Source organism: Psittacula echo (assembly GCF_963264785.1).
Source record: "Psittacula echo genome assembly, chromosome: 3".
Taxonomy (NCBI): Eukaryota; Metazoa; Chordata; class Aves; order Psittaciformes; family Psittacidae; genus Psittacula; species Psittacula echo.
The window spans coordinates 34566873-34580540 of NC_137736.1; the positions used below are offsets into that span (position 1 = coordinate 34566873).

The 13668-nt window shown below is 44.3% G+C and overlaps 1 protein-coding gene across 1 annotated transcript in view; it reads left to right on the forward strand.

The window, feature by feature from the left end:
• Positions 1–12877: 12877 nt before the first annotated feature.
• Positions 12878–13668, forward strand: part of SLC37A1 (solute carrier family 37 member 1) — a gene marked incomplete at both ends in the record, with an annotated part of 30124 nt that continues 29333 nt past the window's right edge. The window contains one exon of the mRNA XM_080613512.1: positions 12878–12933. Within this exon, the coding sequence (XP_080469638.1) occupies positions 12878–12933 (56 nt within the window). The remainder of the gene's footprint in view (positions 12934–13668) is intronic.

The window sequence follows — 13668 nt, forward strand, 5'->3', positions numbered from 1 at the left end:
AGGAGGTGGTGCTTCTGAGGTAGGCAGCAAAAGGAGTGACAGGTAATTAGAAAACATAGTGAAGGACACCTTATTCCCCAGGTCAAAGCTTTACCACTGAAGTCCAAAGAATACCAGGGTCATTTCTATGCAAAGATACGCCATATATTCAAGTAAATTTCTTAGTTTTCAAGGTAGGAACCTAATTACCCAGCATTTAGATAATAAATAAATAATATTTATTTAGTAATATGTGTCACTTATGTGGCATGTGCGTTGTTTTGTTTTCTCTGGGGCAAAGACAAAAAAGGAAGAGAACTATTACTACATACCATCATGTTCTCAGTTCATAGGAACCATTCTGGTTTCTCAGTTAATGCCCAGTTACTAATTTGAAAGCGTTTTCCAACTGAAATGTTTAAGAACATTGAAATTAAATTTGTTACCTGGCAGAGCATTTATTAACGCAAAATTGTGTCATTATTTTTCTTTCCTGCACATCCCCAGCATTTAACTAGGGAAGCCTAATTTGCAGAATGGCTGTACTGTTAGTAAATAACTGCAGAGTATGCAAGCTACTGCTCTGATTGCTTACCTCCTGCAGAACTGAGTATGAGTGCATGCTATCTGAAGCATAGCCTGTGCATTTCCTCCTTTCTCACTCTTGATGATGCCCCAGTTTTTTCTTTCACCTAAGGATGGCTAAATTATTTTATCTACAGTAAGTTAATGTCTCTAATCATGAAACTGGTTACTTAGTCTGTGAGGAGCATATTAATCCTAAGCAGACACTGTGGCTCAGCATTGTAAGGGAAAATATGTTTGGGACACATATAGAGGTGCTGCCTCAATAACAAAAATAACCGAATATGCCTTTTGGCTTCAAAGTTGACGTAGCCCAGGGAAGAGCTGTGACACAAACAGGAAGCAGTGGCAAGCTGTCAGAGACATTCCCACTAATGATCACTCACTGCTCCTGCTCTATGTATTACTGCAGAGTCCTGAAGGAGGAAAGGGTCTGAAAGAGGAGCAGTTCACTCTCCTTGGGAAACAGCCAAGAACTGTTTATTCATAAAATCTAAACTGCTCTGAACCTAGGAGTGGCAGACAGCACAAGCATCTATACGTCAGGGTCACATCGTTTGACCTAAATGAGGCAGGCATCATTTAAAATTTTTTGTACCTAGAAACTACCTTGTTTATACAGATGCATATAATTAGTGACAAGGAGGATATATTTTGTAGTTTCTGCTCTTCCAGTTTCATTTGGGTGTGTTTCAATCTCAAATTAAAGTTAAGCTTTAAGTATGTCAATACTGAAAGAAAGAGCTTCTATCATCCTTATTTTCTTGTTCTTTCTCCTTTCGCATCAAAGGACCAACATAATATCATAAATATTCTTAAGGTCCCACTGAACTTGTATATAAATTTCATGTAGCAAAAGGCCTGAGAGAGTAAGTGAATGTGCTCATTGTCTGCTCTGCTCTTACTGCTGGCACTGACTGCCAGTCACTCTGGCAGGAGAGGGCAGGAGCTGCCAGGAGATCTGGTTTGTAGTTTGAGCAGAAGTCCCACGTGGCCAGAGAGAGCTCCAGAGAAATCCAAAGCTGTTGCTGCCAAAGGTGCTCACAAACAGGAAAAAATAGTGACATGGCAAAGCAAAAGGTTACCTACTGGAGAGGACAGCCCTGGGTGTCATTTTATCCTGCTTTGCAGGTCCTCACTTTGAATTTAGTCACATTGTTCCTCTGTAGGGGCGAATGGCTAAAAGGCGCTTTTAAGCCCTGTTATGCTCTTGGCTGTCTTTGGACTTTTCCCTGTGTTAAAGATGGGGGAGGCTTCTGGCAGTGCAGATGCTTTGCAGGAAAAATGCTGCTGTGCCAGTCTTGGACCCTGGTGCTCCTTCTGGCATGTTGCACAATAAATGTTAGAAACAACAGTACTATTTGTTCATCTCTACATTGTAATCAGTGTCTTTGTTTCCAAGGGGTGATAACAATACAGCAGGGTACAGACATTACATCTGATGTGGTAAAGGTGGCATGCTTCTTCCTTCACACTAGGTGCATTTTGGCATTCCTGCCCTCTAGGAGTTCTTTGCTGAATGCCCCGTCCCACCATGCATCCTTCTTCCAGGGACAATGCCTCTGTGAACCAGCTTTTCCCCTCCTGACCAATGATTTGGTTCTAGGGAGCTGCCTTTCAAATTCTGCCATTAAAATTACTAGGAAAAGTGGTGGTAATTTGCCTGGTTCACAGGTTGGTTTCCTCACTTCACACGCTCTTCAATCACTATGGACAGACTTGGTTACTTTGTGAGGGCCAGTCCTTGACCATTCAAGTCAATCTGAGTTTTCCTCTGGGGTAAATTAGAGATGCAGATGACCATTTATTGCTTTTGGTAAGGGCAGACCTGGTCAAGATTGTGTCTTTCAACGGGGATTTAAAAAACAGAAATCTCTGGAGAAATACTTTGTTATCTTTAAGAAGAGAGTCATTTACATCTTTCTCCTTATAAAAGCTAAAACCACAGCCGAGTGGTCAGTATCAGATCCTAGCAAAGTATAAACTGGAGTTGTCAAGAAAAATTTAATGAAACCAGCTCTCTTCCTCCCAAAACTTAAATATAAACCAGACTTTTAAATTAGCCTTTGGGAGAAAAACCGTAGGATTGGGGAATTAAAATAATATCTAAAGGGAAGTTCTTGTTTAGGAATATACATTTCAGGTCTTTTTATTACTCTGCAATATCTACTATCAGCCATACAAAGAATTCAAAATATTTTCTTACATTATGAGAGCAAACAGTGGACAAAGTGGCATTCACTATCACTAATTTCCATGTATTTTTGGGGTTTTTTTCCCTCCAATTCAAAGTGAAACCAGATTCTGAAATGTCAAAATCTTTTGCACAATGGGAACTTCTGTCCACACAGCTCTCTTTAAGCACTTTATAGGCGAAAAGAAAGCTGCTTAGTACGTTTGTATGTCAAGTGAAGATAACCTCTTTTTGTGCTTTCAACCAAGCCAGAAAAACAAGTAAATGACCTTTCAAGCCACTCAGTTTACAACTGCCTCCTCCAAGTACAATTAACATTGGGATATCCTGAAGGTGGTATGATTAGAAAAGCATGGTTTGTATGAAGCCATTCTTGGAATACCGGTAATACTTTTGCATCTTGGCCAAATATAACCTTTCAGTTCCCTTCTGCAAGGTATCCAAGGGAAAGCATTATGCTGTATTTATACCCTTCCTCCCATTCTCTGACCTTACTGCTCTTTTTGAAGTACAGAGTGCATTCTGTTCTTCAGACATACAGGAAATATGTCAACATGTTCTTTTACCTATGGGTTCTCCCTTTCCACTAAAGTGCAGTAGGGACATACACAGGCCACTTCTGTTCCATTTAGGAAATTGTGGCTAATATATTTTCTCAAGACTTTTACGACAGTGTTACTACTGCTACCAAGAAAGCAGTTGGCATTTGTGACATAAAAACTATCATATGGTTAGTATAAGACTAAAGCAGTGTTAATACTACATTTTTCTTTACTTTTCTCTGGAAGTGGGTTTTGTTTCATTAAACAAACAAAACCCAAACCTACACTTCTTTAGTCAGGCATAGCTTGTAATGACATAAAACTAAAGTACCCCAATTCTTTTGTCCATACTATCTGAAGTCCTAACTCAGAAAGAATTCAATAGAGAAGAATGAAACGATTGAGGTAGATGGGACTAATTTGCTGTCTCCTCATTCCTGTCACCTTGAATATCTCCATATTTCATCTTCTTATACATGACTCACAAGACAATTGCTTTAGTGTAAGCTCTCTGTTCTGGTCTGCTTTCTATTTTATCATGGTATTTGTAACTGTTCTGGTATTTGATACCTATTAAAATATGCCTCAGTCCTTTCTTCTCATATAGTTACCTCTGCTGATCACATTTGCAAGCATGGAGAAATGAAAAATACCAGTAGTCTACCTGCCTCTTTCAATCTGTTTACTCCTCAGCAATTGTTTATGTAGCCATTTTTGCACTTCCACTCAGCTCTCTGGAAATTTACAAAGAGTAGAAATAAGGACAAAATAACAAGAGAAACTCTTCCATTTCCTACTGGAAGCAGAAATAAATTCTTCAAGATAAGTTCCTCAAAATAGATGTTCTCTTGTAATGACAGATGGTCTGTATATTGTTTTACAGACTCCATTTATAATAATACAGCTTGGTTGTGTTTGGGTTTTTTTTAAGATTCTGCATTCTCAGTATGTTCTTGTTCATTTTCCTGCAAGCATATGGCTGACAGTATGAAAGATGATTTAGGTCTCTAACCAGGAAACCTTCATCCTAGCTTCAGGGGCCACTGATTCCTGACCTCTCCCTCCAGTAGATCCTACTCAACAGACACCACTGTTGCTATAACTGCTTTTCTTACAGATCTTAGATGGCACGAGGTGACTTTCCATTCCCATTCTCCCTCTGGAAAGCCTTGGGGACAGTCAGAGTAGCACACTGTCAGCACCAGTGATTTCATTTTTCTGAATGGAACTGGGGCCTGATAGGCAACCCAGGAGGTTGAAATAAACGATGTTATTCCTAAAGGTCTCCTGCAGTCATATTGATATCTATCTTGATGTAGGAGGCCTGGAGGCAATTTTACTGCCCTTTCCTCTCCACTTTCCACATGCTGTAGGTTTTTTTATTCCTAAGTAGCCTTTAGTACTTGCATACCATCCTGCTCTGGCTGGGGACAAGGCTGTGCTGGCTCAGTGGTCTTGTCTGAAGCTACTGACAGGTGATTCTCCCTTGCTTTCTGGCAAGCTAGATGCAATGAAAATACCGGTCTGGAAACCATGCAGTCGTATTAGTGTGGCACTGTGCCAGCACTAAAATTTCTCATCAACAGACAAGACACACTGGCTAACTCAACCAGATAGCTTCCAGATCACACCTGGCTTGCCTCCAGCCCTTTCTTAGTGTGGCCACAGCAGGGCTCTACCTGTCTACTCTCATCTATGCAAGCAGAGTCTTTACAGCCTCTTTCTTTTTTGGCTCTTTTGGACAATTTTTTGTCTGCCAAAGCTCGATGGCAGGTTATATTTGGATTGCACCCAGTTTTGATATTAATTGCTGCTCTCTGTTGGGAAAACAAAGCACGTAAAACTAGCAAAGACAACTGAAAGCTGTGATTATATCAGTCCTGAGAATTCTACTACTTGTGTGGAGTAACGTCTAAGTAAATATCAATTTTTATATAGTAAAATACTATTTAACAACTCATTATTATGTAAAGAAGTTATGAACTTTTCTCATCCCCTAAGACAAAGAGAGTACTCAGTGGCAAAACATTAGCCTGTGCAATTATGAATCATAAAATAGACATGTACAATTTACTGGAAAGAAAATAAATACATAGACAGCTAAAGAATGCAGTGGTCTGCATTCAAATCTCTGTTCAGCCATCATCACCTATTTAGCAAAGGAAAGCCTACTCTGACATCCACTGACTTTGAAGTGATTTGCTACATCAGGAGTTGAGGAGTTAAGAACACCACTCGTGTTCAGTGGAAGTAGAATTTAACTGTCAACCAGGAAATTAGATTACCTTTTCTGAGAGAAGCGTCAGCAGGAGCAGACGTAAGCATCTGCCAGCTCATACATCTTTATTGCTGTTTGGTTTTGCAGACAAGAACACACCCCTTTCTATTTCCTCTATCATGAACACTGCCAGAGGCTCAGAAACCCAAGCTGCTGCCACGCTTGCTACCCAACACAACCATTTGCTGGACTGTATCCTTCATTTGCATTTCCTTCTAGAAATGAACTGGCAAAATGTCTTTTCTCCTATTTTTGGTGAGGCTTATATGGGGTTTTTGTTTGGTTGGTTGGTTTGGTTTTGGGTTTTGCGCTCTGTTTTTATAAAGCATCTACTCCTGGCTGCAGACCTTCTTTTACCTCTGACGATTAATAAAGGATGGATTCCTGGCCCTCCTTTAACACTTTACATTAGCAGGCTGTTCTGCAGCCAGCAGCACAAGCTCCTGCTGCTCCTGCTCTGTGTATTCTTACTTGACGGCTTCTGGCAGCTGTAGCTGCCGGTGATCAGCACTGGCGTAGGAGAGAGCAGCTGTGCCAAGCATGGCAGCCAGCAGGTTTCAGTGATGTTACAGGAATGGATTATACAGGACCTTTATTTTAATGGAAGATAGTTTCTACTTTAAAGTATCAGGGGGTTCTGTGGCTCTGTACTTTTTGCAAGTTACTTGTAACTGAAGATAGAAAGATACTCAAGCAAGGCTAAATTCTTAAAGAACTTAAGAGGGCCAGGCCAACCTCAGTTTAAAAAATACAAGTATCCCACATAATGGTGATAGTTGTTATGATAATTCCGGATGGCTAATCTCATATACAAACAAATACTCTGTGATGAGTCTGACTTTTTCTGTTGTAAAGAGACAAATCTTCATTTTTCTGTGTGTGTGTGTGCCTTTCAGAAGGCCTGGGTGCCTTCCTGTGCTGGTATGAAAGGGCAGCCACCTGATTCATGAAATCACTGTAGGTGGAGGAATGTTCGCTGACTGGGTTTGTTTTTGCTAAATGGTTGTTGCAGCAGAAACAAACATCAGCCTACACAGCTGCTCTGCTCTGGCTGTAACTACCCCACCTATGTCTGATGTTAGTGTGTGCTTTCAGTGCTTACAAACCTCAGCTAGAAGGAGTGAGCCTGAGCAGAATTGACATCTGCTAGTGAAGGGCTTAAAAGCAGCCGACTGTCTAACACGTATCAGCATTCACAATGGTCTGAGTGTGACTCCGAGACCCTGGTTCTGCCAATGTCATTGTAAGGGAGAAGGGCATGTTTATTGACTGGGAGAGGGGGAAGGAAAGATGCCACGGGGATCCTGGAGCAAAAATCAGTATGTGTCTAAGTGTTTGAAATGCAGAGTCTAAGAAAGACCGCACTGGAAGCCAAAGAGTTTCTTTTACTGGTATTACCAGCACAGGAAGGGTGACAGGGAAGGGACAAAATGAAACAAAACATTTTAACTGCTGGAACAAGTCCAGAGAAGGGCCATGAGGATGGTCAGGGGACTGGAGCACCTCCCACATGAAGATAGGCTGAGAAACTTGAGGCTGTTCAGCCTGGAGAAGAGAATGCTGCGTGGAGACCTTATAGCAGCCTTCCAGTACCTGAAGGGGGGCCTATAAGAATGTTGGGGAGGGACTCTTCATTAGGGACTGTAGTGATAGGACAAGGGGTAATGGGTTAAAACTTACACAGGGGAAGTTCAGATTGGATATAAGGAAGAAATTCTTTACTGTGAGGGTGGTGAGGCACTGGAATGGGTTGCCCAGGGAAGTTGTGAATGCTCCAATCCCTGGTGGTGTTCAAGGCCAGGCTGGACAGAGCCTTGGGTGGCATGGTTTAGTGTGAGGTGTCCCTGCCCATGGCAGGGGGGTTGGAACTGGATGATCTTAAGGTCCTTTCCAACCCTAACTATTCTATGATTTTAACAAGTGCCCCAACTCGGTTGCTTGTGCTGGGCAGGCGATATTCCATAAGGGACGAATAGTTGTACAGAGATATTAAAACCTGCCCAAGGTAACTGTTAGCAGCTATTCCATTTTGGACGAAGTCGACAGTGTAAGGGTTATCCATGCTGGTGAGGTGGTCATGATAAATACACTTGCAGCTGGAAATCTGTATTTATATAAGTAACTAAGCTTTGAAATACTTGCTGAAAATGAAAACGCATTGCATGATTAGGAAACCAGAAGGCAAACATTTAAAGAAGTACCACTGCTTGTTTTTTTTCCCTACCAGTTTTAAGATGACCCTGCAGTGTGATTTCTTAACATTTGCAGTTAGGCACCAGAGATACCTTCCTGTATTTCAGGTAGGCAACTGACAAGTGCTGCAGTGAAGCACCTGTATGCAGAGCCAGACCCGGGACCGGGTCCCGCCTGGGGTTCTCCCTATCGACGCCGAGTAAGGTGGAAAGGGTCGGGCTGCCTCCGGGGAGTGGGAGAGGCTGCCGAGGTGACAGGTGAGTCTGACAGAACAGCGGCTTTTCTCTTCCCTCAGTGGCGAGGCCCCGCCGGGGGCTGCAGTTCCCATCGCAGGCTTCACCGAAGTGGGGCCAGCAAGGACGAGCTCTCGGCGCGGCAACTACTGCCGCCACGGCCCGGCCTGGCCCTGCGAGGGTACCCGGCTGCCCCGAGCCGAGTCCTGCAGAACCCAGCCACGGTCCGGCCCGGCACCGCATGGCGCCCTCCTCCCCTTGGGCGTCGCGGTGGGGAGGGGCCCGAGCGGACCGGTCCCGCCGCGCAGCTCCCGTGGCCGGGCGCGGCTGCGGATCGCCGCCCGGCCGCTCGGCTTGGCACGGCACGGCACGGCACAGGCCGGGCCGGAAGGAGGAAGCTTCCGGCGGCAGCAGGGCAGAGAGAGCAGCGGCACAGGGTAGGCTCGGCTGGGGAGGGGGTAGCCATGCACCTGTCGTGCCCGCCGCGGAGGCGGAGCGGGGGCGTCGCCGGCGCTTCCCGCCTGTGCGGCGGCACCGGGCCCTTCTGCCGCGGGGCTGCTCGGAAGAGGCGGCCGGGCGAGGGCGGCAGCGTGGGGTGCTCCGGTTGTCCGCCGGTAGCAGTGAGGAAGGCTCTGCGGTGTTGCCGAGGCTCAGGCGTTCGCCTTCCCGGCCGCTACTGTACCGGCCTCTCCGTTCGCTTTTCTTCGCCTTTTGTCTTGCTTTCCCCTTTTTATTTCCCTACAGGCTTCGCCAGCCTGCGGGGTCAGGCGCCGGACAGAGGGAGGGTTGTTTTGCGGGCGCCCCGGGTTCCGTTGGTAGCAGCGGGAGCAGCCGCTGGCTTGTGACCCGAAGGGAGTCTACAGAGCAGTTGTGACCCAAGGGCAGACCCCAGCCCTCGGCTGGCACTGAGCTGCTTGAAGCCTCCCGTGGGCTGCGAGCGGCGGCTCCTAGGGTCACAGCACCTCGTACCGCTGGGGAAGGCCGCCGAAGGAAAGGTGTGTGTGTGCCGCCTTTCCCTGGGCTGGCCCCGCAGTGAGGCTGTGCTGATGTCCTTGGCCTGTGCTCGACTTTTGGGGAGGCTGGGTGACTGCCCTGACTTCCACTGGGTCATCGTGTGTTGCGGTAGCTGCCGCTGCGGTTGGTAATGAGGCGTGCTGGGACGCAGGTGTGGATTCGCTGTGTATTCACAGGGTTCCTGTCCCCTGTTAAGCCAGGATTAAGTGTTTTACACTTTGTGTATTAAATGGAAGGAATACGGCCATTTAAGGTCCAAAGGTGATGGATTTGGCAGTTTATGGCTCAGGTGCAGAGCTGATGGGAATTAATTATAATATGCATTTGCTCTGCACGTGTCTAAAGGCCTTTTGAGTCCTTAAGGGCACCCTGATGAGGACGTGCATTACCCACTGTCCCCTTCGTACACAGAATTAATGCCTGTCTTCCATGCGAATTGTGCGGGGGGAGGGGGGGGGGAAGGGAGATGGAGCAGGAGCAGGAGCAGGAGCAGGCAGGAGCTTCACTCTGGTACCCCAGCGTGCAGCACAGCTGAGCCAAGATTTGCAGTGGCAAAGGCCAGTCGCGAATGGCGGTGTTTTCCTGAAACAAGGGAGGGAGCTGTGTTTCAGCCAGTGGGAAGCCTGAAGAAGCAATACAAAGTTTGGAAGGTAAATATGGATTCAGAGTAAGTACCAGAGTATTGCTTTATACATTGCAGTATGAGGAGAAAGTGTAGTATGTGTTTTCATTGTCAGGGAAAATAGTTGCTGAAAAGGAAAGAACATAAAACCGGTTTGAGTGATGGAATTGGAGTGTGTCCTTGGACTTCATTAGTAAAATGGAAGCGTAAAGGGTGTGGTGATGAACTACCAATTATGTGTTGTAGCCTGTTAATGTCATTCTGAAGAATAGCTTGGTTTAAAAATCTGGTTTAATCTACAGCAGGATGTGATCTTTATAGCCTGTTATCAGGAATTTTATTGCCACTAGTTTCTTTGCTTTTGTGGAGGAAGTTCTGTTTGTTAACAACACGTGAATGTCAGAGGAACTTACGGATGTACGGAGACAGAGATTGTTGATGAGTAAATGAGACCTTGTGTGTCTCTGCCTGCAGCAGATAAAATGAAATCGGTCCCTGTCAAATGGTTAGAGTGCAGTTTTCTAAACACTGCTGAAGTCCAGTCACCTCTGCTGGGGCCGTGTGACTCTGGTCTTACAGCAGGGATACACTGTTAGGAGGTAGTGAGTGTGATCTGTCTGGCAGGTCCACAGATGAGCAACCTTGTGTGACTACTTAGCATGGAAACTTTTTGTATGAGGTGTGAAGTCTTTTTCTGCTTACACTAAAGCAGTTAAATAATAACCTGTTAAACAGTTACTTTTCTGTGTTTACAATTACCTTGTCCTATTGTATTTTAAGAGAACCATTTGAAGAAGTTTATGACCTCCAACCTTCTTTGTTGGCCTCTCATTTTTTTCCTAGTAGATATTTCTGCCAGCATACTTAGCGTGATCAGTTAAAAAGTAGTTCTAGTACTTGGGATATCTGTGACATAGGAGAAGTGGGGTTTGGGATCACCCTGAAATAGGCCTCCTACTGCTGGAAGAAAGATTCACTCCTACTGTAAGTTGCTTGTGCCCACCTCTTTTTCTTCTTACCTTTCTTCTCCCACTGGAGCTATCAACAGCTCATTTCAACCAAACATGAAATTAGTGACAAGCAGTTGTTTTGAAAGTAGAGTTCAGCTGACATAACTAATGAGCCCTGGCTGTAAGGGGAGTCACACCTTTAATCCCTGCCTTTATGCTCTTACTGCTTCAGATTCATCCTATGTAGAAGTTTTGTGGCCACAGCGTGAGTTAATATTCTCTGTTGGACCAGCTGTTTTTCAGGGCAGGTTTTCTGATGGATCAGCCACCGGAACCATCGCTCTATGACTACAAGGTCTGATGTAGAGGGAGGCAAGGACCTGCAGCTTTGGGTGGGAGACTGGAAGAGAGTGTAGGGTTGCACTTTCCCTAACCTCTGCAACCTCAGAGAGGAGGTAGGAAATTCCTTTTGGAATGATTATGGGGTCTGCTGATTAATTGCACAACCAGTTATGTGATGCAGGGCCAGGGGGAAGTGGTGGAACATGCCAAATGAGATTAACAAGTTAGTTCACTTTTAGGGGAGGGAGGTGACAAGTTGAACCAGGACACTGGAAAAAACAAAGGTGTAGAAAAACTACAGGTATGGCAAAAATGTTTCATCAGAAAGGAGAAGACTCTTGATCTCTTGGTGAGGTACTCTGTTATGTGAAGAGGTGGTAGTTTTCTACTGTTGCTGGGAGAAACAAGCCTTTGTGGATAGTGAGGCTGTCATGTTGCTGTCTTTGACACAGCAGATAATGTTTGGTGTTGCAATTCAGCTGGCTGAGGAGTAGTTTTGATTTCTGTAGTAAAAGGGGGCAATAAAGATGAGAGGAGAGAGGCTTACACCTTTGCCTGCCCTGTGGCAGCCTCTAAAATTTCCAGGTTAAGACAAACCTTTGGTCTTGGCAGGTGTGTTTTCTTCTGCTTTAGCTTACCTCCCATTTATTGCCTGGAGAGCTAGTCCTGTATCCCAACAGCTTTCCATCAGGAACATGACAGTGGCTGTTGCTGGTGTTAAGCCCACTAGCTGGGCTACTGGGAGGTTATGGGTTCTGCTGCAGCCCCCAGTGTGTTACTTGTTATCCTGCTGTGGTGGTTTTGCTGTTAGCACACAGTGAGGCCTTGTTTGCATGCATGAGTTGTGGTCACACCTTTTGCCCACAGTGCCTTTTATCATCTTACTCAACAGCTGGCTCACACTTGCTGTGAAATAACAGTGCAGCTAATTCCTGTTGCAGTACCTGTACTACCCCTCTGTTAAGGGGCTTTGGCCCAAGTTTGAAAAGGAGGAAAGCCCTGAAATTTTAAACCAAACTAAACTGATGCTGCCATGGTCTCTCTCTTCCCTGCATGTCACTTACGCACCTCTCTCTGGTTCTGGGCAAGCTGGGGAAGAGAGCTCAAGTGCTGAAAAAAACCACTTTTTGTTTGTTTGTTTGTCGGGTTTCTTTTTTTTCTTTTCCAAGTTTTCTGATGATGTGGTGCTTTGTGCAGCACTGATAACTGAGACAGGGAAATTGGGCTGAAAGAGGGAGTGCGGGTTGAGTCTTGCTGGCAGCATTGTTCAGCAGCACCCACTCTCAGGCTGGAGGAGTCTATTCTGGGCTGAAAACACTGCAGTCATTTTTGAACAAATTTCAGCCTCCTGAATGTTTCTGATGTAGTAAAACAGATCTCTGTAAGGTAGGGAATTGTCTATGTGTAGTCTTTCTGGGACAAAAATTCTGCATTTGGATGTCAGCTGGCTTTGGATTATGTTCTAAGTGCATCTTTCCCTTGCGTCCTCACTGCTTTATCCTATGCTGACTTCTCAAAATAGATTATATATGATAAAATTCAGAAAAGGCTGCTATTTGTATTTGCTTAAAATTCTCCATTACATTTTTGATGTCTAGAAGGTTAGTTATGGTAATTACTTTTTTCTGAAACAGAAAGCTGCTGATTCAAATATTACGATTGGAAAATACTACAGTAACTCGATAAGAATATTTACTTATCAGCATCTTTTATTTGAAGAGCAGCAATTAACAACGGCAGAGTAAAGAATTTGCCACGTCGTGACTGAAGGTGCAAGGAAGAAAGCCTACAGGGAGACCAACTCAGCAGCATATCTTCCACGTTTGTTAACAGCCTATCATCACATGGCTTTGGGAGGAGCTTTGTAATGCATTCTGAAGAACAAATAACATTGTTAGAAGTGCATAATTGTGTTGCCTAAAATTTGATACAAGCTGTTGAGTAGATGGCTCAGCTTCCTCCTGGGATTCGTTTCATCACTTCATTTTCACGGGATCAGTGGTAAGTCTTGAAGTATGGTGGCAACCTTTGTTTTGAACAGTGTAAGTTTGTATGAGAAACAGAGCAAGGCAAATACTGTTGCCTTGCTCTGTATTTGCTTTTTTGTTGCTTAATATATATGGCAAGAAAATGTAGATAGTTGTGCAATAAATAAATATGGCTGACATTTAAAGAGTGAGATACTTTGTGAGGGACCCCAGACAAACCCTTACTAGTCAAGTGCACTAGAGAATAAAGCCTTCTGTCTTTTTCTTAGCAAGGTATGGATTTGGAGGAATAAATTTCAGATATTCATGTTCAAACTCCTAGGTGGGAGGGGTGCTTGAGGTTAGCTTTCTTCTCTGAACCAGAAGTGTATTTTCTCCTGCCAGATTTGATATGTAATATACCCTTGTGGAATTACAGTTTTAGTTCTTGCTACTCTAATATTTAAAACCAAAACAAAACAGCCCTCAAAAATCTCAAATCAAACCCTCTTTCCTTTAGGAAAACTAATCCTGGAAGTTGGATGGCGTTAGTTCTTGTGCTTTCAGAGACAGAAAACTGAGTCAGTTGTGTGCGAATAACAAATGAAAGACCAAGCGCTTTCCATTTGAGCAATTTTACCATGCTTTCTCTAGTACAGTAACAAGGACAAAGTAATTTCAGTTTTACCAGTTTCAGGATGTTTTCAGTTATGGGGGTGAATAACTTCACTACAGGATAACTCTTTATTTTATTTTTATGTTATTTTTT